The sequence below is a fragment of the Hemiscyllium ocellatum genome, chromosome 25, assembly GCF_020745735.1.
Source record: "Hemiscyllium ocellatum isolate sHemOce1 chromosome 25, sHemOce1.pat.X.cur, whole genome shotgun sequence".
In the NCBI taxonomy this organism is placed as follows: Eukaryota; Metazoa; Chordata; class Chondrichthyes; order Orectolobiformes; family Hemiscylliidae; genus Hemiscyllium; species Hemiscyllium ocellatum.
The window spans coordinates 6,269,981-6,296,775 of record NC_083425.1 but is presented as its reverse complement, the minus strand read 5'-3'; the positions used below and the strand labels follow the sequence as shown (position 1 = coordinate 6,296,775).

The 26,795-nt window shown below is 41.3% G+C and overlaps 1 protein-coding gene across 1 annotated transcript in view; it reads right to left on the bottom strand.

Moving 5' to 3' along the window:
- The window catches only part of LOC132827939 (sodium-coupled monocarboxylate transporter 1-like), a 72,700-nt gene that overhangs the window by 10,676 nt on the left and 35,229 nt on the right, over positions 1-26,795 (bottom strand). Inside the window, exons 9-15 of the mRNA XM_060844785.1 lie at positions 22,849-22,978; positions 11,093-11,181; positions 8,928-9,049; positions 5,170-5,240; positions 4,969-5,055; positions 4,044-4,246; positions 2,686-2,789 (exon numbers count right to left, since the gene is read on the bottom strand). Coding sequence (XP_060700768.1) covers positions 2,686-2,789; positions 4,044-4,246; positions 4,969-5,055; positions 5,170-5,240; positions 8,928-9,049; positions 11,093-11,181; positions 22,849-22,978 — 806 coding nt within the window. The remainder of the gene's footprint in view (positions 1-2,685; positions 2,790-4,043; positions 4,247-4,968; positions 5,056-5,169; positions 5,241-8,927; positions 9,050-11,092; positions 11,182-22,848; positions 22,979-26,795) is intronic.

The window sequence follows — 26,795 nt, the reverse complement described above, 5'->3', positions numbered from 1 at the left end:
AAATCATGGAATTCTGTAGTTGGCCTTCCATCAATTTAGTACTTTCAACCAATGACTAGACTTTTCCTTATCCATAAGTAACTTAAAACTTATGGAATTATGGTCATTGTTCCTAAAATCCTCCCCCACTCAAATTTTGATCATCTGGCCAGGCTCATTCTCAGATACCAGGTCTTGTATGGGCCCTTCCCTCATTGGTCTGTTAGATATTGCTTCAAGAAACCCTCCTAGATGCATCTAACAAACATGCCCGCATCCAAACCCCTGACACTAAAGGAGTCCCAGTCAATTTATGGGAAGTTAAAATCATCCGCTACAACAACTTTGTTGTTTTTATATTTATCATAATCTGTCCGCATATCTGTCCTGCTATTTCCCATTGGCTTTTGGGAGGCCTGTAGAACAATCCCATCAAAGTGACTCCACTGTTCATAATCCTGTGCTCTTCCCATATGGCCTCACTGGATGAGATCCTGCAAGGAATCCTCTCTGAGTACAGCTGTGATATTCTCCCTTATCTGTAATGCAACATTCCCTCCTCTTTTACATCCCTCTCTATTTTGCCTGAAACATCTGCGTCCTGGAATATTAAGCTGCCAATCCTGTCCCCCTCTCAACCAAGTCTCTAATAGCTTATAAGGTCATGTTTGTATGCATTAATCCAAGCTCAAAGTCAACAACTCAGACAAACAAACAAATGTCTAATGGATACGCCGCATGGGCTGGTTGCGTGGAAAATAAAAGTTGGCAGATATATGATTGTCTTGTTGTGTGAGGGTGAGAGAACAAGATGCAAGGTGATCAGAAATCCTGATGAGGCTGCTAAGGAACAACTCTGGATTAGTGGTGCTGGAAGAGCACAGCAGTTCAGGCAGCATCCAACGAACAGCGAAACCAATGTTTCGGGCAAAAGCCCTTCATCAGGAATAAAGGCAGTGAGCCTGAAGCATGGAGAGACCAGCACCACTGATCCAGAATCTGGTTTCCAGCATCTGCAGTCATTGTTTTTACCTGCTAAGGAACAACTGACCAACGGGCAACTAACAAACTTAAAAGACCCAGTACATTCCATGGACAAAACCAACGTCATCTACAAAATTCCATGCGAGGACTGCCACAAACACTACGTAGGACAAACAGGAAGACAGTTAGCCACCAGGATGCATGAACACCAGCTAGCCACAAAAAGGCACGAACCTATCTCCCTCGTAGCCCTACATACAGATGAAAAAAAAACACCATTTCGACTGGGACAACACATCTATCCCGGGACAGGCTGAGCAAAGACTTGCCAGAGAATTCCTAGAGGCCTGGCACTCCAACCACAACGCCATAAACAAACACATAGATCTAGATACCATCTATCAACCCCTCAGAAAACAAACAGGAAATGACATCACCACAAACCCCAGGAACCCCATCCAGGAAAAACATATAAATAGAAAGCAGGAGACAACAGCTTCGCTTCACTTGGAGGTCACCACTGATGATGTTACCTAGCCAGGTAATGAAAAATCTGGATATCAAACCTACAGCTCAGCGAGCAAACCTACACCCAATAAAGGGTTTTGTTTGTTTCAATATGGGACAGTTCTGTTGAACTCCTTGGATGAAAATGGATACATAAAGCAGTGCTCCTGAGAGAGAGAGAGAGAGAGAGAGGGAGAGAGAGAGAGGGAGAGAGAGAGAGAGAGAGAGAGGTTAGCAAAAATAGATTACCTTAGAGCAAGGAATTTAGTAATAGTTCTGAACCAATAACATTTGAATCAAACATTAAAGAGGTAGCTTGAAGCTGAGAACATTTAAAGTCAGATGTAGGAAAGCTTCAGGAAAAGACTTTCAGATTTTCCAGACTGTGAACTGAAGTCAAGTTAATTTAAATCTATTGAGGTATTTGAGAAAAAGAATGTCTTTTCTCTGGTGTCTTTTCTCTGCAGAAAGGTTGTTTGTGGGTACTGCACAGGGACGCTTTTGGGATCTGTAAAGAGTGTTTTGGGATTAATGGGAAATATACGACCATGTGTTCTAAGTTTGCTAAACTTGAGTTAAGTGTAAATAGTTTGGATTTATTCTCTTGTTTTCTTCATTTCTTTTGTGAAATAAACTGTCTTACTTTGAAACCAAGACAAAATAAACTATGATCTATCAAGTCAAATTTCAGTCTGGGGTCTCATTTATCCAGTAATGCCATCAACTGGGATCATTTAAATGGAAAAGTGAAGTGACTAATTAGGTGTTACTTCAAATCCATTAATTGAGATTAACATCAACCAATAAGACTAACACCCCAATTTCTGAAATATCGAATGTAAGACTTTAGGTCTGTGAGTCACAGGTACCTCCAAGATAGTCAGTCGATGATTCACAAGTAATTTTAAGGTTGCTTATGTTAGTTTATTAAGAAGCAACAGTTTGGAGATGATACATTAATTAAATAGAGAAGAGACTATGGACCAAATGCTGAAAAATGGAAGCACATGCCTCAAAACTATTTGCTTGATGGTGAAGATCAGCCCCTGGTCTTTCTCAAAAGGAAAATGATGCATACAATGCTGACTCCTTTATACATTTCAAAGTAGAGCTTTTTCAAAGAGAGGTAATCACCAGCTAATCGATAACAGTTTATTATTGTAAACGATAATATTTACGAAGGGTTTTTATTTCTTATGATTCTACTTTACTTACCAGTAACCATGCTGACTAGCAAACCTATCATAACTGCAGTTAGGCATCCAACTGGGGTGTAGTATCCATAGGATATAGAAAAAATATCTTCAAATAGGCTGTTCCTAAAGTAGAATTTAAACTTAAGTTACTGATAATAGACATTTCATATTGTACATTTAGATTATTCTTCCCGCTTATTGGTTACTGCACTGGAACCTGAGCTGCTATTTCTCAATGTCGTCACAAAAGTTAAAGATTTTATAAAGTACACAATATTGTCCAATGTTCTGACTTTCTGACTAATAGAAAACATGGGCCAGATGTCTGTACTGAACAAGAACCACTATTTATTACAACTCTAACTATAGGTAAGCAGCTACAAACCACTGTCATTTAACCCTATCAGCTAAAAAAAACTAATCCCCTTATAAACCTCCCCATAAACACACACCAATAAAATAGACAGGGTACAACATATAAGGCAGACAGGAAAAACTGGAAAGACAGTTCCATCATCTTTATTCCCAGGTTCTGTTATGAAGATGATCTACATGATTCTTCTGCTGGTCAGCACATTGCTTCAGTTGTCTTTCTCCACTGGTTGGTAAGAAACATGAGGTGCCTGGTTCACTCAAAAAGTGTTTCTGACTTCTCAATTAGAAGTCACAGCTTATACCAGCTTTGCAGGAAAGGTAAACAGGTTTTCTTCTGGTTTGACTGCAGAGAACAGAAAGACTACCCTTGATCTGGGAAAAAAATTGTATATTTCTCTCTCTCTCTCACACACACGCATACACACTCTCACTCTCTCTGTCATTTGTTCCCAGCTCCAAGCTGTTTAGTTACCTGAGAACCAATCATACAGCTGTTGCAGTGAAAGGGTCTCTGTCACCAATAGTCTGATTGGTCAAGCAGTTGTTTATGATGCTTGCCATGAGTGTCAGGTTATTTGCTTTTCAATATTGCAGCCATTCTTTCAAACATTGGTTTTAAAAAAAGGTCTTTCTCATTTCAGTTCACATTTTTAACAAAAAACACAAAATGGAAGAAAAGCTCCCAACGTTATTAAATAACAGTAAATTCAAAGATCTAGGTCTAGTTGTAATTCACTAGCTGGTAAGCCTGTTGGGATACATTCATTTTCTTGTTTGCCTGTGGTTAGAATTTACTTCTTTGGAACAAACAGTAGTTTATGTCATGTATTGAAACCTGGTCAATATTTTCTGTTAACCTGAGTTCATCAGACATGTAAATCACAGTGGGTACTTTTGTGTAATTTGATTAAACCGTTACTGTTTGTGACAACCCTGGGATGAGTGGGGCTTGAGTTTCTGTGTAATTTGTATTTTAAGGTTGGAATAAACAATTTGACTTACGTTTTATTTGATGCTGGAGACATTTCTATGGTGAGTAAAGATGTTACATTGGTGGAGCTTGAACTCGTGATGTTAAATAGTTGGCAACCTGCTGTTGATGTCTTCAGCTTCCTTGTAAATCTAGCAGCAGCTGGGTACACTTGAGAGCCAATTCCCAAAAAAAAATTCAAGATAGAACTAAACAGCATCCCCACAAATGCTCCCTGGGATTAATGGAATAAAAGAAAATGTTGTCATTACGACACTACACAGAAGGGGATAAACATGGAGAAACTGATTACTATAGTCCCTCTGGCAGCAGGGTCAACCTGAGTGAACGTTATTTTAATTGCTTGTCCACTAGTGATAGGTGTGTAATTATCTGATATAATCAGTTGAACGTTTCTCAGGACTCCTCCCATTGATAGAAATCTTGGAGAAATGGTGTAAGCACTTACTTTACTGAAAACAGAAATGATGGAGAAACTCAGTAGGTCTGCAGTATCTGTGGACTCGGAAACAGAATGAATGTTTCAAGCCCAATATGAGTCCTCTTCAAAACTGACAGAAAGTAAGAATGAAGTCTGACTTATCTCACACTTTTGACTTTATTGGGACCTTTCAAATCTTTCAGCAATTTCTTACTTTTCAAATACAGTTACTGTTTGCTTATGGTAGAAATTAGCAAACTGTTTAACATGGACAATAAATGCAAAATTATAACAAGTTAAAAATTCACAAGATGATTTAATGTTGGTAATAATCCATATTTCCCCGGCAGGGTACTAGTAAAGATTCCTAAAAAGTAGGCAGCATAATGAAGTCATAAGCATATTTAAAAGTGAGAACACGAGCAACAGCTACTGATGGCCATGAAATCATTCATTCCAGAACATGATTTAACTACAGGATAAGACTGAAATTCCACTCTTGTGCTTGGTCTTACCTTGCTATTGCTGTTTGGAAACAAAGCTGCTAAAGTGAATACACCCAGTAGAGGTCCTAGAAATACTCCATCAATACTTCGGATTAGCTGAGAAAGAAAATGAACAGTACATTATCAACAGGAACAATAATTTTGCTTTTGAATCTAAATTTGTAAATTAAACTACATTCATTTTATAGTTTAACTTAATCATGCATTTACCTGCACTACATTTTCACCTAAGATTGAAGTTAACCCTGCAAGAAGCATTGTCAAACCCCCGAACGTCATTGCTAAATGAAATAAAGAAGAAAATCAGCAGGAATGCATTGTTTGTGGATGTTTAGAATATTTTACTTTTCTTGATTTCATCAATTTATTCTTGTTACTGTGATGCCAACATTCAGCACAAGGCTCATCCAGTCACTGAACACACTCAGGAATTAGCTCCCTTTGTGTGGGGTTATGTATCTGATTCTGTATGTCTTATTCATTCATGGGATGTGGGTGTTGCTGGTGAGGCCATCCTTAACTCCCCTGAAGAAGGGGAGTTGTGTTGCCTTCTCAAATGCCTGCAGTTCTTACGGTGCAGGGATACCCACAGTGATGTCAGGAAGGAAGGTCCAAGATTTTACCCAGCAACAGCGCAGGAATGGAATATAGTTTCAAGTCAGGGTGATGTGTGGCTTGGAGGGGAACTTACAGATGGTGTTGTTCCCATGTACCTGCTGGCCTTGTAATTCTTGATGGTAGAAGTTACGGGTTTGAGGAAGCCTTGGTGAGTTACTATAGTGCATCTTGTAAATAGTGCCCCCTGCTGCCATTGTTCGTTGGAGCAAAGGAAATTAATGTTTAATATAGTGGATGGCCTGCTAATCAAGGGGACTGCTTTGTCATGAACGGTGTCAAGTATTTTCGGAGCTGCACTCATTCAGGCAAGTACTCCAACATACTCCTGAGTTTTGTCTGGTAGATGGCCAACAGGCTTTGGGAGTCGGATGTGTTACCCACCACATGATTCTCAATCCCTGACCTGCTCTTGTAACATAGCATTTATCTGGCTAGTCTAGTTCAGCTTATGGGAAATATAATCCTGAGATATTTGGGGATTCAGTGATTGCAATTCCATTGGATGTCAAAATGGTTAGATTATTTGCTGTTGGAAATGGTCATTACTTGGCACTTATGGTGCATGAATGTTACTTGCTGCTTATCAGAGTTGAGGGTTGTTGTGGTTCTGTTTGCCGAGCTGGGAGATTTTGTTGCAAACGTTTCGTCCCCTTTCTAGGTGACATCCTCAGTGCTTAACAGCCTCCTGTGAAGCGCTTCACAGGAGGCTCCCAAGCACTGAGGATGTCACCTAGAAAGGGGACGAAACGTTTGCAACAAAAACTCTCAGCTCGGTGAACAGAACCACAACAAGTACCCGAGCTACAAATCTTCTCACAAACTTTGAGAGTTGAGAGTGTGGAGCTGGAAAAGCACAGCTGGTCAGGCAGCATCCAAGGAGCAGGAGAATTAACATTTTGGGCATAAGCCTGACTAGTGTGCTTTTTCAGCACCACACTCTCAGCTCTGATCTCCAGCAAGTGCAGTCCTCACTTTATCGTTGTTGGTTAGCAGCTCTAACCTGGCTATTGTCAAGGTCTTGCTGGACATGGCCTGCTTTAGTATCTGAGGAGTCACGAATGGTGCTGAACATTGTGCAGTCATAAGTGAACATCCCCACATCTGACCTTACAATGGAGGAGAGGTCATTGATGAACCAACTGAAGGTGGTTAGGCCAAGAACACTAAAAGTGATTTAAAACTTTTGAATAAACTTTTGTGAACAACGATGTCTTTATGACTATAGTAGAGGTTATAATAGATATTTCTTAATCTTAACATAACTCCTACAATTCTCCCATTACAGATACTGGATGAGTTGGTATGGTCAATGCAAGTACAAAGAGTATCTGGAGGCATGGATTTGATATGGGTTGGCATGAAGTTGGCTTTAGTGTTAAGTGGATAGGTTGGGAATGTTTGGGTGGTTGTGACAGACGTTAAACATTATTTAAAAACAGTGTCAGGAGCGATGTAACTGAAAATGCGTGAATTTTCAGAGCTGTAAGAAATCCATCTACCGAAAGAAACAGCAAGGAAGAAAAAAATGAAATAGCAGTCTGCAATTTTAGTGGATGAGTTAAAAATGGTTGTTTGTTTTCACTTACTGCTGATATGGAAATGTGATATGAAATACAACTGGAATCTTTCAATTGGTGAATTATTAAATAGCAAAGGAATTAATTGTAAACATTGAGCATATAAGAATTAAAATTCTGCTAGTGCTGATGTGGAAAGCATACTAAAGCCTAGACTTTACTGAGGAGTAGCAATGCCATACTGCAAAATTTGAAAAGTTTGAAGACAAACTTTGAACGTCGTATTATTAAGTTTGAGTGTGTGAGTTCAATATGAGAGTTCACAAAGAGAGGGGGAGTATTGATCAACATAAAATTGCACTGATACATCTGATTAGAGTCTGTTTAGATAATTGGAAGCTTATCTCACCAGATGTAGGATTGTCTTAGGCATAAAAAATCATGATGTGGACCATGTCTGCTGAGAGAGGAGAAACTTATTCTCAAGAAAGCTATCAAAATGTTCAGAGGATTTGGGATCGTCAACCATCAGCTAGAATATATTAGTGGGAGGTCAAACAAGGCTTTGTGTTACGCTACTGGCCATCTAGGCTAAATTCAAACAGTTTGGGAAAAAAGGATTAAATATTTGTTGACAGGTCAACAGAAAGATCAAAGTCAGGGGCAGGATGTAAATATTATGCAAGACATCATACAAAAGCAAAAGAAGCATATTTAGAGCAAACAGCTGAATCACATACCATACAAGTGCTTCACTAGAGAGAAGCACAGCAAGCATTTAAAGCTGCTGCTGGATAGGTATTGACTGGTGATTCTGATAGGTCACCCTACATCATGCAGGAGGTTGGTATGGTTGGGTTTAAATGTGGTAAATGATTTGTAACCATTAAAATCATGATTACAGAATGACCGCATCAGGGGACTGTTACATTTTGATAGACCTGTGTGAAGTGGCTCAAAATGGTGACTCCCAATGAAGCCCTCAAAACTAAGGGTGAGCCTCTAGGATAGAATGCTCCTTAGGCCAAGAGAATAAATGCAATGGGACGAATGAAGATCTGGAGTTTCAGATAGAAGCTATTAAGCAGAATCCACTCATCTCAGTTGAAGAAAGGCTGATACTTGGACTAGTAACCCAAAATGTGCCAGAAGAGATATGCAGCATTTTGCAGGTCACTAAGCCATTGATGCCAAATAGATACTAAAAAAAAATAAAGATGTCTTTACAGATCCCAAACAGCCTCGTGGAGAATATCATCTTGAAGTAGATGAGAGTGCGAGAACAACTCAGCATCTGCTCAGAGTTCCAGCTGCCAACAAGTCTAGCCTGAACAACAAGATAGAAGAATTGGAAAAAAAAAGGAAGTAATCAAGAAATTAGCAACTCCTCCAGACTGGAGAAGCAACATCGGTAACAATGGAACAAGCTGAACAACTGAGAAGGTGCATGGATCCAAAGGACTAATTATACCTTTGAATATCTTATTACTCCATGCCAAGTGTTGAAGAAAACTTTGCCACAACTTGCAAATATCCTAATAATTTTAAATACCTAAATGTGAAGGATGGCTATTAATAAGTGAAGAGTCTGAAAGCGACAGTTTTATAACTACATTCTGGACACCAGCTACTTTACACCATTTTGCTTTTCAACTGCTTCAGAAAATGATCAGATCATCAGTGAACTTCCCAGAATGGCTACAGTCTGTGCCATCAAATCAAGCCATTTATGATGTGCATCTCCAGACAAATAAAATAGCATGGTAATTATATCATTGTTCTCTCTGCACTTCAAACTCTATCCTATTGGAATTTCAGGAGTTGTAAGATAACCTAGAAACTTTGAGATCACTGTTCTCTTGGCATCAGAAAGATAGTTCCATGATTTCCAGTTTGGTTTTATGATATCTTCCACAAAGACTGCAGTCATAGCATTGATGCCTGAGGAGATTGTGCTGTGGACATGAAGAATAAAACATGAGTTATCACAACACATGCTGTATGAGTTTACTATCAAATATTCACATCAGCTTTAGCTATAGTGATTTGACAGGTCAGTTTTTAAAGCCGAGAGCGTGGTGCTGGAAAAGCGCAGCAGGTCAGGCAGCATTCGAGGAGCAGGAGAATCAATGTTTCGAGAAAAAGCCCTTCATCAGGAATGCCCAAATGTCAATTCTCCTGCTCCTCAGATGCTGCCTGACCTGCTGTGCTTTTCCAGCACCACACTCTCAACTCTAAACTCCAGCAACTGCAGTCCGCACTTTCTCCCAGTTTTTAAACCCATCTACTTCATAAATAAATATGCCCCTTTGGCCTCTCCTCATTGACCGGCATAGCTCTCGGAAAATGCAACACATATTGAAAACTTTAAGAGCAGAATTCCACCCATGAAATGAGGGGGAGAAGGGCACCTGATGGTTCAGGTAGACACCAGGGAGAGACCTGTCCCCTACCCACCACCTTGGAAATTTATTCTGGGCATGCCATCCCATCACCAATTAAAGTATTTCACTGGGTCAGTTAACAGTCACTGTAGGGCCTTATCTCACCTGTACTGCAACAACCTCAGCTCCAGGTGGGATAAGACAGAGCTGACTGGTTGACTAATGCCCCCTGGTTGTCAGTTTGGTGGCTGTGTGGGGGAATGGGGAGGGGGTGTTCATCACAATTTTGTGCATAACAGAGGGACTAGACTGAAGGCAGAGGTGTGGTCACTAATGGACAGCCCTCACTTCCAACCATCCCCACACCTAGTTCATACCAGGCTTTTAACTGCCTATTCTCCAAATGGGGTCAGTTTGGGGTGGGGGGGGGAGGTTTCCCCAGAAACAACTTTGGCCTCAGCCTTGGTGCTGCCCAATTGTGGGTATTGGCCGGGTAGGTGGCACTGCCTGCTCCAGGTTTACCATTCTGGTAGAAAGCAAACTGGCAATGAATCAGTGCCAGAAGATCTAGTTTCTTTCCAGGAGACATTCATGGAATCTAAAAGGGTGGCACCGTGGCTCAGTGGTTAGCACTACTGCCTCACAGCGCTAGGGACCCGGGTTTGATTCCAGCCTTGGGCGACTGTCTGTGTGGAGTTTGCACATTCTCCCTGTGTCTGTGTGGGTTTCCTCCGAGTGCTAAGTTTCCTCCCATAATTCAAAGATGTGCAGGTCAGGTGAATTGGCCATGCTAAATTGCCCATAGTGTTCAGGGGTGTGTAGGTTAGGTGCATTAGTCAGGGGTAAATGTAGAATAATGGGGAATGATTGGGTGTAGTACTCTTTGGAGGGTTGGTGTGGACTTGTTGGGCTGAAGGGCCTGTTTCCACACTGTAGGGATTCAATGATTCTATGAAAATTGGAGAAACTCTGCCTTGTGTTCCAACAGTAGAATATTGCTCAGAACTTTACACACCTACAATAATTAATTTGTGCAACAATGTAGGTTTTAGCAATATTTAGATTTTTCCATGGGAGTCAGGGAATAAACTGAGTTTTGTTCTGCAAAAAAATAGAATACAGGGATAAAACAGAAGCAACATTACTTTTGAATGCATCTTGTACATGGATGAGAGTGGGAGGACAGTTAGAAGAGCTGATGACTGCTTATTCTTAATAGCATATGTAGCGGTATATGTGGTTAATATTTGAAAATCTACAATAATAATGTCCCAGAATTTCTCTATCTTCTTTTACATCTCCTTGAACTCGTTAGGGCTCACCACTCTGTGGAGTCACTGGGAGACAATGAATTTACTCTCATGTACTCACTATTGGCATCTTTCAGTTATCACAGACTGACTCAGCATTCAATATTTACCAAGTACGAGTCAGCAGCTCACCACGTACAGTACAAAACAAATAACGCACTGTTTCCTCCTGCATCTCCATGCATATTGGTACTCAAATATCATTCTTAATATCAATACTTTTTGCACAAATATACACTTTATTGAAATATTATTCTAAGTAATATGCTGTGAATTCCAATAGCTAAGGTGACATTTTGCATACCTCAAAGTGCCACTAAATGCACTGGCGATAAAAAGCCCTGGAACTCCAGGCACGTGAGACAAGATATCCAAAACCAAAAGGGGTGTAAGCTTCAGAAAAGTTATTGAAGAAAAATTAGTGAGGAAATATTTCTTGACATCTGCGATACCAGGTTAAATATTTCCTAACATTTATCAATATTATTAGCAAAAATATATATATAACAAATATAATTAATTCAAAACAATATTTTTAGCAAATTACTGATTTCAGTTGTTCTCTCTGTAATCGACCTGGTCGATTCCCTTGTTCTAAATTTATACAAACACACAAGTGTGTCAATTTGCTATCTGACTCAATTTTCCATTTCACTGGTGCACATAATCAAATCAAATTAGGAAAATCAGAACGGATTAAGGCAGTTGAGAATAATTCATTGTGTATTCAGGACAGTTTCTGGAAACAAAATGTCATGGATCCAACCAGGGATCAGGCCTCATTGGATCTGTTTTAATGAATGATCTCAGAGTAAAAGATTCCCTAAGGAAAATGTAACCCTCATATAGTGGAATTTGGTGTGAGAGCAAGAATCTTGGGTTGGAAACAACTGTGCTAAATGGAAATAAGAGCAATCATATCAGGATAAGGGCAGAATTAGCTGGAGTGGACTGGGAAAGGATTTTGGTGGAAAAAGATGGTTTGGGACGATGGCAAATATGTGAGGAAATAATTCATGAATCTCAGTGAAGATATATCCTATTGAGTAAGAAATAGGGGGAATAAAACCAACCATGGTTAACCAGGGGAGTTGAGGACAGTATCATATTGAAAGAAAAACAATCCATTGATTAAATGTAAACTCAAGAATTGGGTAAGTTTTAAAAAACAAAAAATGATGACCTAAAATAATAGAGGAGAAAACAAAATTTGACAGGAAGCTAGCCATTAAGAAAACAGACAGTAAGAGGTTTTTTAAAGACAGGTTGGCTAATCTTTATCCAGAAAGCTCGGGATCAATCATGTATTGGAATTCAGATAATTTTGCTTTTCAGGCCAAGGACAGGAAACACCTATCTGAGGTAGTTTTTCTTGCTAGGTTACACTGAGAAAATATGAAACTATGTCCAGTGGGGTGAAGGAGTGTTGCAGTGAGCACAGTTGGGGAAAATGGCATTGGTGAACATTGACATGTGGGGGCAGAGCAATGCTACAGTGCTTTGACACTCCAGCTGACTCACTCTGAATTATGTTGCTCAGCAGTCTTTCGACCAGCTACTGTATGTGAATGAAGCAAATTAGCTACAGGAACAGATACAAATAAAAACACTGAGTATATTTACTTAAATTTATTCAAATTCATTTATTTGTAGTAGAAAAGCTAACAACAAAAAAGGTCCATTTTCTATAGATGGGCTATTTGGGGCTGACATGAGACCAGGAATTGGATCTTGTACACTTTATTGACAGTTCTGCTTGAAAAGGTTTTCTGGCATCATCTGCCTCATTAATTTTGGTTTTTCTTTCAAAAGTATACTCAGTTATAAAGTCATGTTGTTCCAATGCATTTATCGAAGTGTCACACATCTTTACAGTATCATCTTTGGGTATTTCTTCCACCTGTTCTATATCCATGTTCTCCTCATCATCACTGGTTGTATTTCACTGTAACAATCTCTTTGTCAGTAATAGCATGCATGACAGGAGTATTGTTATCAGCCTTAAGCACCTCTTCAATAACCTCAGCCTCCAGCTTGGTTACACATTGGAAAGGAATGCATTTTGTGTACTCAAGAAGCTGGAATACAATCTGCTGTACACACACACAACCTTTCAAAGTTTTCTTTGATACTATTGACTTAATTGAATGTTGTTACAGGTCAAAGATTATGTCAAGCATTTATCACTGCTGTTTCATCAACAAAGCCACAGGCATTAGCTGATACAGAGTGTGCCTGTAACTGTAAGTTCCTTTTGAAAGCTTGTGATGCTCAGGGCTCTGTTTACAACAACAAGCATGCTATCATGAGGAATTTCTATATTTACATTTCACACAATCCCTGCAGTGTTGGAAGAGGCCATTCAGCCACAGCATTTGCACTGACCCTCTGAGAGCACCTCATCCAGACCCACTTCCCAACCCTATCCAGATAACATCACATTGAGGATGGCCAATCCACCTCGCCTGCATTGTGGGAGAAAACCAGAGTCCACACAATCACAGGGAGAATGAGACAGTCACCTGAGGCTTGAACTGAACCTGAGACCCTGAAGCTTTGAGGCAGCTGTGCTAACCACTGAGCCACCGTGCTGCCCCTGTGGGCAGAATGCCTTGTCTATAAACTGAATTAGTGATAATATGTTGTTGTTGGAAGGGGGAATGACTGAAGTAAACAGTGAAAATTTTTTCTTCATTGACAGTTTAGCAGTGGGATCCAAGAGCAGGATGATTTCGGTGTTCTTGAAGTCCAACTGCCCAACAATGTGAACAAGCCTTTGGGACAAAGTCATGACTTGTTTCTCCGGTGACCCAGGTCTTCTTATTGGCGAAGTCAGAAATCCCATGACACCGGGTTATAGTCCAATAGGTTTATTTAAATCACAGGCTTTCGAAGTGTGAAGTATCAATAGCTGAATAGCGAGTGAAGGGATGACTTGTGACCTGATTAACTAAAGCAAGCTCTGCTCCCATGACAACAGCATGGTGGCTCAGCAGTTAGCACTGCAGTCTCAAAGCACCAGGTTCCCAGGTTTGATTCCAGCCTCGGGTGACTGGCTGTGTGGAGTTTGTATGTGCTCCCTGTGTCTGCGCGGGTTTCCTCCCACAGTCCAAAGGTGTGCAGGCCAGGTGAATTGGCTATGCTAAATTGTCCAAAGTGTTGCGTGCATTAGTCAGAGGGAAATGGATCTTTGGAGGGTCGGTGTGGACTGGTTGGGTCAAAGGGCCTGTTTCCACACTGTAGGGGATCTAATCGAATCTAATCATTACCAACAGCCTTAACTGGGACTTTGGGTCCATGTCATGTTACATGTAACCCCATTATACTGTTCTGTGTTTGCAAAATATTCCTTACTGTTCTGTTTTGACACAGCCATCTTGATAACTTGTTATTATTTCTCTCCCTAATTAATTTGTACAGTTTCGGATTACTTGTTACTTTGATTCGATGCTTGGCATGTGACTCTTATACCTATTGTGTTATTCCAGGCATTTGGTTTGTCTCTAGCACTATCTTATTTTTAATGTTTTTGTAATTATCTCTCTGCCTCAATTAATCAGATTATAGGTCATCCCTTCACTTGCTATTCAGCTGTTGACACTCTACTCACACCATTTGTACTATATTTTGACACTCTTGACCACCTGGAATTATCTTGCAATGATCTCTTTGCCTATAAATTCTGTACCTGTGTGTTTCCCTTCTAAAACTAACACTTCCAAATAAACCTGTTGGACTATAACCTGGTGTTGTGTGATTTTTAACGTTGTCCATCGCATATCAACACTGGCACCTCCATGTCATCATTCTTATTAGTGTAGTAGTAAGCTGGTAATATATTCCTCGCTTTTGCCTAATGTCTAAATTCCTTCAAAGCACCTGAGATTTTTGCTTTTCATAATTACAATCCAGTTTTATTTGTGTGTTCTTGTTCCACTGGCACATGGGAGAACAACAAACCGATCTTTAGCATCTTTAACACCTGCTGGTGTTTTCCCATCAGACATTGCTAATGTTTTCCTCGGGATATGTTGTCAAAAGAGAACTAGTTTTGTCTGCATTGTACATTTCCTCATGTGAAAGAACATGGGCCGAAACTAGCTTTGTGAATTCACCAATAAAAGTTTCAACAGGTTCATGGACTGAAGGTGCCTTATCACCTCATACTTTTAAAAATTGATACTGTACACTATTTGAATTTCTACCACCAGCCTGTCATGTACTCACACACATCTTCAAGTTTTAATTCTTTGTGGTGTGTCTTGGCTTACTTCATGGTCAATGGGCCAGACAATGGAATCGTTTCACTCCTTTGCGGATGGATTCACCTCAACATAACACGATTGAGTTAATTATTTTTTGACCTATGTTTGTCTACTGATCCTTAATTTTTGAGATTTACTTCCAGTATAAAATTTCAACGATTGGTTTTCTGTTTCTTAAAACCATATCTTGCTGCATACTCCTCACTCAGTTCTTTCACAGATGCACCATGGTCAAATCTTTGTAACACCTCCACTTTCTTGGATACTGATAAAGGAACAGCGCTTCCTTATTCTTCCATCATCTATTGGTGCATTTAATGACCTTTGTAACATCTTTACTGGAAAAATAAAACAACTTTTGCATTGAAAAACACCAAGGGAAGCACATGTGACTCTCAATAGTATTACTAAACAGCTGGTTTTGATGGACTTCAGGTCAGAGTCAGTCAAGTTACTTCAGTGAAATGAAAACATGGGGCCCAAATGACCCAACACTGATCTGATTGGGCTTTCCAGGGTTACTAATGTAATTATTAGTAGACCCCCAACAGAGTTTGAGTAAATTTTCTTCAGGGATTGAACACTGAGATTCTGTACAAAGGAGATCTGCTACCAGGAAAAGACCAGAGCCAGCCAGACAGTCATAGAGTTGTAGCAATGTACAGCACAGAAATAGACCCTTCAGTCTAATTCATCCATGCCGACCAGATAGCCCAACCTAATCTAGTCCCACCTGCCAGCATTTGGCCCATATCTGTCCAAACCCTTCCCATTCATATACCCATCCAGATACCTTATAAATATTGTAATTGTACCATCCCCCACCACTTCCTCTGGCAGCTCATTCCATACATGCACCATTCTTTGTGTGAAAAAGTTGCCCCTTAGGTCCCTTTTATATCTTTCCCCTCTCACCCTAAACCTATGCCCTCTAGTTCTGGACTCTCCCAACCCAGGAGAAAAACCTTGTCTATTTATCCTATCCATGCTCCTCATGATTTTATAAACCTCTATAAGGTCACCCCTCAGCCTCCACCCTCCAGGGAAAACAGCCCCAGACTGTTCAGCCTCTCCCTCTCTCCAGCTCAAATCCTCCAACCCTGGCAACATCCTTGGAAGTCTTTTCAAGTTACACCACATCCTTTGTATAGCAGGTAGACCAGACCTCCACCCTGTATTCCAGAAGTGGACTAACCAATGGCATGTACAACTGCAACATGACCTCCCAACTCCTGTACTCAATGTTCTGACCAATAAAGGCAAGCATAACAAACACCTTCTTCACTATCCTGTCTACCTACGACTCCACTTTCAAGAAACTATGAACCTGTACTCCAAGGTCTCTTTGTTCAGCAACACTCCCCAGGAAGTTACTATTAAGTATATAGGTCCTACTAAAATTTGCTTTTCCAAAATACACAACCTCATATTTATCTAAATTAAACTTCATCTGCCACTTCTCAGCCCATTGGCCATCTGATCAAGATCCAATTGTAATCTGAGGTTACCTTCTTCGCTGTACACTACACCTCCAATTTTGGTGTCATTTGCAAACTTACTAACTATACCCCCTTTGTTCACATCCAAATCATTTATATAAATGATGAAAAGTAGTGGACCCAGCACCGATCCTTGTGGCACTCCGCTGGTCACAGGCCCCCAGCCTGAAAAGCAAACCTCCACCACCCTTTAGCTCTACTTTTGAGCCAGTTCTGTATCCAAATGGCTAATTCTCCCTGTATTCCATGAGACCTAACTTTGCTAACCAGTCTACTAGAAGGAACTTTGTCAATCGCCTTACTGAAGTCCATAAAGATCACATCTATCATTCTGCCCTCATCAATGTTCTATGTTACTTCTTCAAAAAACTCAATCAAGCTCATGAGACACGATTTCCCACGCACAAAGCCATGTTGACTATCCTTAATCAGTCCTTGCCTTTCCAAATACGTGTACATCCTGTCCCTCAGGATCCTTCTAACAACTTTGATGGTGGTTGGCTGCATTTGGCCACAGATTTCTCATGCGTATAGTTTTTGGACATACAGTTAAAGGATACCTGATCTATATATGAAAAAGAAGAGAGAGGCCAAAATGAACATGAGCCCTTTCAGAAACAAGGCTGAGGGAATACTAATGGAGGATCAGGAAATGGCAATGACAGGAATCATTATTTTGCATCAGTCTTCATCCTAAAGGATACTAAAATAATCCAAAAATACTAAACAACCATGGAGCAAGAGGAATCTATGAAATAAACTATCACTGCAGAAAAAATGGGTCTCAGGGTTGATAAGTGTCCTGGACCTGATGCATTCCATCCAAAGACTTTGAAGGAAGTTGCTGCAGAATAGTAAATGCACTGGTAATAATCTCCTAGGAATCCTAAGATTCTGGAAAAGTCCCAGATGATGGGAAAACTACCAATGTCATTCTATTCAAAAGCCGAGGTAGATGAGCGGAGGTTGACAGATAGATTGAAAGGGCTGCGGATAGTGAGGAGGATGCAGCAGGATATAGATAGGCTGGAGATTTGGGAGCAGAAACAGCAGAAGGAATTAATCTGGACAGATGTGAGGTGACGCATTTTGGGAGATCTTATGCAAAAGCGAAGTATAAACTAAATAGCAGAATCTTTGATAGTATCAAGGTGCAGAGGAGGCCAGTCATACAAGTCCACAGTTCCCTGAAAGTGATGACACAAGTAAATGTGGTCAAGAAGGCATATAGCATGTTACCTTCATCAATCAGAGCACAGAATATAGAGAAGCAGTTTACCAAGTTAGCCAGGTTTGGAGGATATTAACTGTGAAGAGAAATTGGACAAACTTGGTTTCTTTACATTTGGACATTGAAGGATGAAGGACGACCTGATAGAACTTTACAAAATTATGAGAAGCAAGGATAGAATGGTTAGTTGGAATCTTTTTCCCAGAATAGCAACGTTAATTATTACAGGTAATGGGATCAAGCGCTTTATGGGGAATTGGTTGGAATGTTGAATTGAGAGTGATAGATCATCGCACTAAATAGTGGAGCAGATTTGATGGGCTGAATGGCCTACTTTTGTTCATTCATTTCATGGTCTTATAGCATCATTTTAACAATTATCAATGAAATGATTACAGGAAAATTGAAATAAATTGATTCTTGGTTGACAAATAAAAATAATTAGCCAGTTATCATAATAACCAATTGAATACCTAATCAGGTTTTATCAAGATGACCTAACCACCATTCTTAAATGACTCAATTATTGATTTATTATTGTAACAAAAGTTATTCAACACAAATGCAATAATTGGTTAAGATATACAGTCAGTAACATACATGTTTGAATATTTATTGGAAATCACTGACACACACACACACACACACACACACACACACACACATCGCTATCTCTCAATGACTCACTTGTTGCACAGATTGGTTTTCTGAGTAAAAAGAAACACTTTGACCAATGGGTTATTCTTTGAAGGCAAAAGAGCAAAGTGTAGCTATTCCAGAGTTTGTCAGCCTGAAGTTCTGGCATATGTCTTTGTATTCCCTTATGGGGATGTGGACATTGCTAGCTGGGCCCGCATTTATTGCCCATCCCTAGTTGCCCTTGAGAAAGTGTTGGTGAGCTGCCTTCTTGAATCAATTGTTGTGGTTCTGCTCGCCGAGCTGGAAGTTTTTGCTGCAAACGTTTCGTTCCCTGGCTAGGGAACATCATCAGTGCTGTTGGAGCCTCGTGTGAAGCGCTGCTTTGATGTTTCTTCCGGTATTTATATTGGTTTGTTCTTGCCGCTTCCGGGTGTCAGTTTCAGCTGCAGTGATTTGTATGTGGGGTCCAGGTCGATGTGTCTGTTGATGGATGTTCTTGCCGTTTCCGGATGTCAGTTTCAGCTGTAGTGGTTTGTATATGGTGTCCAGGTCAATGTGTCTGTTGATGGAGTTTGGGGATGAATGCCATGCTTCTAGGAATTCTCTGGCTGTTCTCTGTCTGGCTTGTCCTATGATAGTAGCGTTTTCCCAGTCAAATTCATGTTGCTGGTTGTCTGAGTGTATGGCTACTAGAGATAGCTGGTCGTGTCGTTTTGTGGCTAGCTGATGTTCATGGATGCGGATGAACATCAGCTAGCCACAAAACGACACGACCAGCTATCTCTAGTAGCCATACACTCAGACAACCAGCAACATGAATTTGACTGGGAAAACACTACTATCATAGGACAAGCCAGACAGAGAACAGCCAGAGAATTCCTAGAAGCATGGCATTCATCCCCAAACTCCATCAACAGACACATTGACCTGGACACCATATACAAACCACTACAGCTGAAACTGACACCCGGAAACGGCAAGAACATCCATCAACAGACACATCGACCTGGACCCCACATACAAATCACTGCAGCTGAAACTGATACCCGGAAGCGGCAAGAACAAACCAATATAAATACCGGAAGAAACATCAAAGCAGCGCTTCACACGAGGCTCCAACAGCACTGATGATGTTCCCTAGCCAGGGAACGAAACGTTTGCAGCAAAAACTTCCAGCTCGGCGAGCAGAACCACAACAACGGATACCCGAGCTACAAATCTTCAATCAGATCTTGAATCAATGCAGTTCTTGTGCTGCAGGTAGACAAATGACTAATTGTACAAGGTTTTTTCTTAAGTCTAGAAGACATAGATTGTTCAGGAAACATTATCTTGACACCCCCTTTAATCACTCTTTCAAAAGGACAAACAGATTCCACCCTGAATCCAACAAGATTTCTTTCCAGATTTGAGAGAGTCAGCTGGACAGCTCATTCTTAGTTGGTTTTCCTCCATCTGAACTAGATAAAAACCAAGCCAGTCTCTAAGCCAATCACTGTTCAAAACAATAGGGGTTTGCAGCAAAGCAAGCAGTTATCACCAGTCATGTGATTTACAGAAAACCTTGTTTGAAAGAAACCAAAGTTCACAGAGAATTTTCAATTACCTCTTAAAGAAACTGCTCCAGATACATCTGCAGAATGTGAAGTGAATCCACTTTCCACAATCTTTCAAATCTTGTGTATTTCAAGGGATATTAATTATCCAGCATCTTTGCAATGATGCACATGGGCAATCACGACTCTGAGGATTGACATTGCTATCTGCAGGCATAATGATCATGTACCTATGCAAATGCGGATTAATGTTTCACTTCATTTGCAGGAGAAGCAGGTGTACAATAAATGCTAAAGATTGAGGAGGGTGTGGAATTTAGGGGTGGTGCTTGACTTATGGTACCTGAGCTCCTTCAAGGAGCAGGTGGGTATCGAGCTGACAGGAACATGGTCTGTGCTGAAGAGAACACTTCAGACTTTTAGTGGGAAAGCTTCCAATCTGCTACTCCCAGCTACACATGAAGCAGCAGCATTTTAAAGTCATAGTCATAGAGAGTCATAGAGTCACACAGCACAGAAACTGGCCCTTCAGCCCACCATGGCTATGTTGACCAACAAACACCAAAGTACACCAATCTCAATTACCTGCACTTGGTCCATAGCCTGCTATGCCCAATCATTTTAAGATGCTTCTTAAATGTTGTGATAAAATTAAACCTTGGATAAAGTGTGGCAGTTTGAGAAACTCACAAATCTTTATTTCTTCGATACAAATTCCAGATCCCATTTCTAAGCCAAGACACAAAACAGAAGAGGCCTAGTCACTAAGCCCATCTTCACATATTCCTTTAACCACACCTCTGAGGGGGAACAACCTCAGAGGGCTTCACATTAAGGTGTTCTTCACCAACCTCTAATAACGCAGAAACGTTCACCTCACGGGGTAATCTATCCAGAGGAGACGTGGAGTCATGTTCTGGTGAGGACATGACTGACACAGGCCTTCAGCTACAGGTCAAGACACTGAAGGACTGTTGGAGAACAGCTCCCACCCTCAGCCTCTGGGTTCAACCACTGATCAGCCGAAGGAAATGCTGAGGCAAGTAGATGAATCCATGGCCGAGCTGCCAGAGGTCATGTGCAGATTGGTGTAAAGGGCAAAGAGGTCTGATCAGGTTGTTGTGGTGTGTTAGCTCATAACAGTTTCCACAGATTGATGGCCAGTGCTATTCAGACCAAGTAGAGCAATCAGTATCTGCTGGATCTTCACAGGTGCCAGGGCAGAGGGAGGAGGAAGAGCATCCATCACTCCATCACTCAAGCCATTAATGTGTTCATTCACTGGCGAGGCTGGGGGCACCAGAAACCTAGTCCTCCCTCTAGGTGCCCCAAGGGGTGACAGAGATGCCAATGCTCATGAATAAGGAAGAGGAACAACAGGTTGGCACCAAGGGATTATCATCGCAGGACACTCCAGAGGTACCTGATGTACCATCTCCCCTCTGCAGGGATCCAAATGCCTCCTCGAAGGGTGCACCTTTACCTGGACAGGAAACTTGCTCTCGGCCTGAGAGCACCAGAATGTGCTCTCCAACGTTGTCTGGGGAAAGCTGTGAAACCAGTCAGCGGGTTTCCACAAGCTCAGCTGCAGCTGCTGTGGTGGCACCAGGTTGTAGTGATAGGAAAGAAAGGTTATGAAACACTAGAGGCACTGGAAGTGTACACATTTGCATAATGTGACAAATACTACTCTCTGTATGACAGGCCTGTGGTCTCTGTGAATCTATTAGGGCTTCTCATTCTTCCTTGTAGTCTGCATTGAGGGGCACTGATCTCCATGGTCATTCACAAGTACAGCTTGCAAAGAGTGCTGAGGCTGGGAATTGTTCAGAACGTAAACATTGTGACAACTACTAGAATAGTGATACACACATGCAGGAATAGTGTGCTGTGTTGTGGGTCACAAAAGAGTTGGACATTGAAGGAGTGAAGTCCCTTTGTGCTCAGTAATGTGGCTGGATGATATCAGGACCTCCCAGCCCCTCATGTATACAGTTAATGACCCCATGTACCTGAGGGAATCCAGTGACAGCTGCAAATTCAATGGCTTACCAGTTCGGTTCTCTGGGTCTATGGTGAACTGGACACATCAAATTGCTTTTCCATAAAGGGCTATGGCAAGCTCATGAAAGTACTTGTGGGTTGCTGACTTGGAGTTGCTACTTGTACGCCCAGCTGATGTCTCTAAGGAACTGTGGGGAGGAAGTTCAGTGCCTCTGCAATTTTCAGCATCCACCTACCATTGCTCTCGATGCTAAAACATTTATGGAAAGCTCCACACGGCACGATACGGTAAATGTTAACAAGATCTGCAGCCTCTTGTGTTGGTGCACTGTCACTCAAGGAGATGCACAAAGCTGCCTAACTCATCTCACAGCACCGTTCAGCCAGTCTCCTAACAATCTGCCAGCGTACTGCTTCACCAGCCTGAGTAAAACAGATTCTGCGTTCCATTGCATGGGATTTTACAAACGTTTCAGGGGAATCACATTCTGCAATTCCATCCAGTTTCCCTGGTGAATGAGAATCGTTGTCTCTTACAATTTATGAGTGACATTGTAAAACATCTCATCAAGGATTGGAAGATTGCAGTGAGAAACAGACACACCCAGTTCAATAATATCCAAAAGGAAATGTCAGATTTCTTAAAAACAGTTTTAAAAACACCCTTTACATACAGAATATTATACTTGACAGTTGATATCGGGATTCATGGTTACTAATCTAGTTGAAAAGATCTTCTAATCAAAATTGTTTGAAAAGCGCTATCCTGTTGAACTAAACCAGTCTCAAAACTACAAGCTTGAATGAAAGGGCAATGAGACACACAGCTCCTTAGCGTTATGGTCTAAAACCATATTATTACTTGCCTGGTTACTGTTGCTGATTCTTTTTGCCTCCATTGGGTCACAGGTTTCGTAAACTGCATACATGACCAAACCACACATACACGCTGTAACGGTCACTCCAAGCATACTAAACCAGTTTAGGAATATTGCCCTGTTAAATAAGAAAGAACTGTCGATCAGCGCATGAAGCTTCATTACACAGCAACAACGAGAAGAGTGAACTTTTAAAGCTTTCTGTTTTCCAACCAGACATTTCTGACCATAATTTACTGTCTCCTGGGTTACATTTGGTTTCAAAGTTGTTGATTTTAACCTTGGTATCCTCTTTGACCTCCACCATTCCCTGATTTTTTTTTCTGGGTGTTTTATCCATTAAAATGAGCTGATCTTGGTCCGAATTCTGGTGAGATTCTGAGTTTGTGTGAAGGGAGATGAAGATGATAAAGGGGTTTTCTGCTCCAGGTCGTGATTGCCAACTGTTGCTGGGAAATGTGTGTAAAATTTGAATGGGGATAGAGTCTGGTTAAGCTCCAGTGAATGAATTGCTGCTACATAAAATCACCTGGGATTTGGGATGGCTATTTGAGGTGGCATGATGGCACAATGGTGAGCACTGCTGCCTCACAGCAACAGGGACCTAGGTTTGATTCCAGCCTGGAGTGACCATCTGTGTGGAGTTTACACACTCTCCCTGTGTCTGTGTGGGTTCCCTCTGGGTGCTCCGGTTTCCTCCCACAGTCCAAGTTAGGTGGATTGGCCATGCTAAATTGCCCACAGTGTGCAGGCTAGGTGGGTTAGCCATGGAAAATTCAGGGAGGGGGGAATGGGTCGGAGTGGACATGAGGGGTCGAATGGCCTGCTTCCCCACTATAGGGATTCTGCATTTCATGTATTCTTGTGTGAACCTACAATAAATGATGAATAGAATTCTTTCCGGCCAATATGAGTCATTGAATTAATAATCAAATGGTTGAGATGTCTTATAAGGTTATGTTTCATACAATCAGGGGCTTAATGCACACAAACTTAACATGTAGCTCCTCAAGTGAAGCGACAGGACTTGAACATAATGCAACAAATCATCAATTGTAAATGCAAATGAAGATGAAGCTTCTTTATACTTGGGTGGACTCTAACCTGGTGTTGTGTGATTTTTAACTTTGTAAACCCCAGTCCAACACCAGCAAATCATTGTTATACTTGGAGTTGTTAATTTTTAAATGAAATTACCAAATAAGACGTGAGAATTTAATTATCAGAGTGGGTTAAGCATTGATTTATTAAACTTAGAAAGTGCAGTGTCCATGGGCTAAACAAGCAGTAGTCAAAAAGTCGAGATTAGAGTGGTGCTGGAAAAGCACAGTAGGTAAGACAGCATCCGAGGAGCAGGAAAATCGACATTTCGGGCAAAATCCCTTCATCAGCTCTTTCCTGATGAAGGGCTTTTGCCCGAAATGTTGTTTTCCTGCTGCTTGGATGCTGCCTTACCTGCTGTGCCTTTCCAGCACCAATCTAATCTTGACTCTAACCTCCAGCATCTGCGGTACCCACTTCTACCTAGTAGTCAAAAAGTGTAGTGCTGGAAAAGCACAGTTGGTCAGGCAGCACCCAAGGAGCAGGAGAGTCGACGTTTCGAGCATAGCTTTTTCATCAGGAATATGCGGGAGGCCCAAGGGGCTGAGAGGTAAATAGGAGAGGGGTTGGGGCTGGGGGAAAGTAGCTGGGAATGGAATAGGTAGTTAATGGTTGGGGTGATGATGATAGGTTGGAGCAGAGGAGGGGAGCGGATAGGTGTGAAGGGAGATAGACAGGTAGGACAGTTCAAGAGGGCGGTGCCAAGTTGGAGGGTTGGATCTGGGATAAGGTGGGAGGAGGGAAGGTCAGGAAACTGGGAAACTGGTGAAATCAACATTGATGCCATCTGGTTGGTGGGTCCCAAGGCAGAAGATGAGGTGTTCTTCCTCCAGGTGTTGGGTGGATAGAATTTGGTGGTGGAGGAGGCCCAGGACTTACATGTCCTTGGTGGAGTGGGAGGGGGGAGTTGAAGTGATGGGCCACAGGATGGTGGGTTTGTTTAGTGCATGTGTACCAGAGATGTTTCTGAAATGTTCTGTAGTTGGCATCCTGTTTTCCCAATGTAGAGGAGACCACATCAAGAGCTATGGACACAGTAGATGAGGTGTTTGGAGGTGCAGGAAAGTCTCTGACAGATGTGGAAAAATTCTTTGGAGCCCACATCCAGCAGAGATTTTCCTGCACCTCCAAACACCTCATCTACTGTGTCCATTGCTCTCGATGTGGTCTCCTCTAAATTGGGGATACAGAACGCCAACTTGCGGAACATTTCAAAGAACATCGCTGGGACAGAAGCACCCAACAACCTGACCGTCCTCTGGCTGACCATTTCAAGTTCCCCTTCCACTCTGCCAAGGACATGCAAGTCCTGGGCCTCCTCCACCACCAACTTCTAGCCACCCGGCGCATGGAGGAAGAACACCTCATCTTCTGCCTTGGGACCCTCCAACCACACGGCATCAACATTGATTTTACCAGTTTCCTGATCTTCCCTCCACCACCTTATCCCAGATTCAACCCTCCGACTTGGTACCACCCTCATGAACTGCCCAACCTGTGCAACTTCCTTCCCACCTATCCACTCCCCCCCTTCCGCTCTGACCTATCACCATCACACCCACCATCATCTATCTATCACATTCCCAGCAACCTTCTCCCCCGCCCCACATCCCTCTCATTTATTTCTCAGCCCTCTTGGACAACCTCCCACATTCCTAATGAAGAACATTGGTTTTCCTGCTCCTCGGATGCTGCCTGACCAGCTGTGCTTTTCCAGCACCACACTTTTTGACTGTGACCTCCAGCGGTCCTCAATTTCTCCTCATCAAACATGAAGAAAATTATTTTATAAACAAAATTCAAAAAATCTGTAAATGATCAAATATTAATAAAGTTTGCATGATGTATTCTTTTTGAAGTCTTCAATTTTTACTTTTGTTAGCTTTTTCCACATTCTTCTTCTCTCGGTAATATCATTGATTATATGGGAGCTGCAAAAACACAGCTTAGGCTGTGACTTCACTTAGGATAGGCATTAACTCTACCTCAGCCAGAAAATGAATTAAAATGGAAAGACCAGTTAGGATTTTGTGACAATCTAACAATTTTGTAATCACTATTAGTGGTGCAAATGTTACCCCAATGAAATATTGTCGTCAAAGTTTCTCATCTTGCACTTAACAGATCAAATGCAGAATATCAAATTTCAAATGATCACACCAATGTAGTTTTTTTTTCTGTTTATTTTTTTCTTTTACTTTTAAAAATTTTTTCCTTTTTACCCCCACACTACCGCCTAACTGCGGTAGTGCTTATTTTCCCCCAGTACCCATGGTGTGTGTGAGCATGTGTGAGACACAGTGAGAGACACAAAGTGCATGAATCTTTTTTCAATTTCCACCACCAGGAAGATAGGAAAACACCCGAGTGGCCAGTGACAAGCAGTGCCCCATCACACTAATGGATACTGCAGAAGAAAACATTCTGATTGGTTGGCAAGTGATCGTCCATGATTGCTCTAATTGCCTGAGGGATTACCTTGGAGAAAACCAAAGGGCACTATTGATCTCCCAAGTTTCCAGTAATTTAGGAAAGGAGCAAGACTTAACATATGGAAATGAAGCAGTCTAATATTCCTTCATATTCTGAATGAGAAATCATGAATGTGTTCTCTACAATTGCTTACTTGCAAGCCTATTGTTATTGATCAACATACACTTTAAATTCATAAATTGTTATGTGCTATAAGATTGGTTTCATCAGCAGCCTTTAAGTTGTATCCCATCAGTGTCCTTGGAAATCATTTGGTCATCTAGAATGCCAGACATGTAGAACAAATCATCATTATCCTGTGGTATAATGGCTATCCTGGTCAAATTATTGCTCAATGTGAA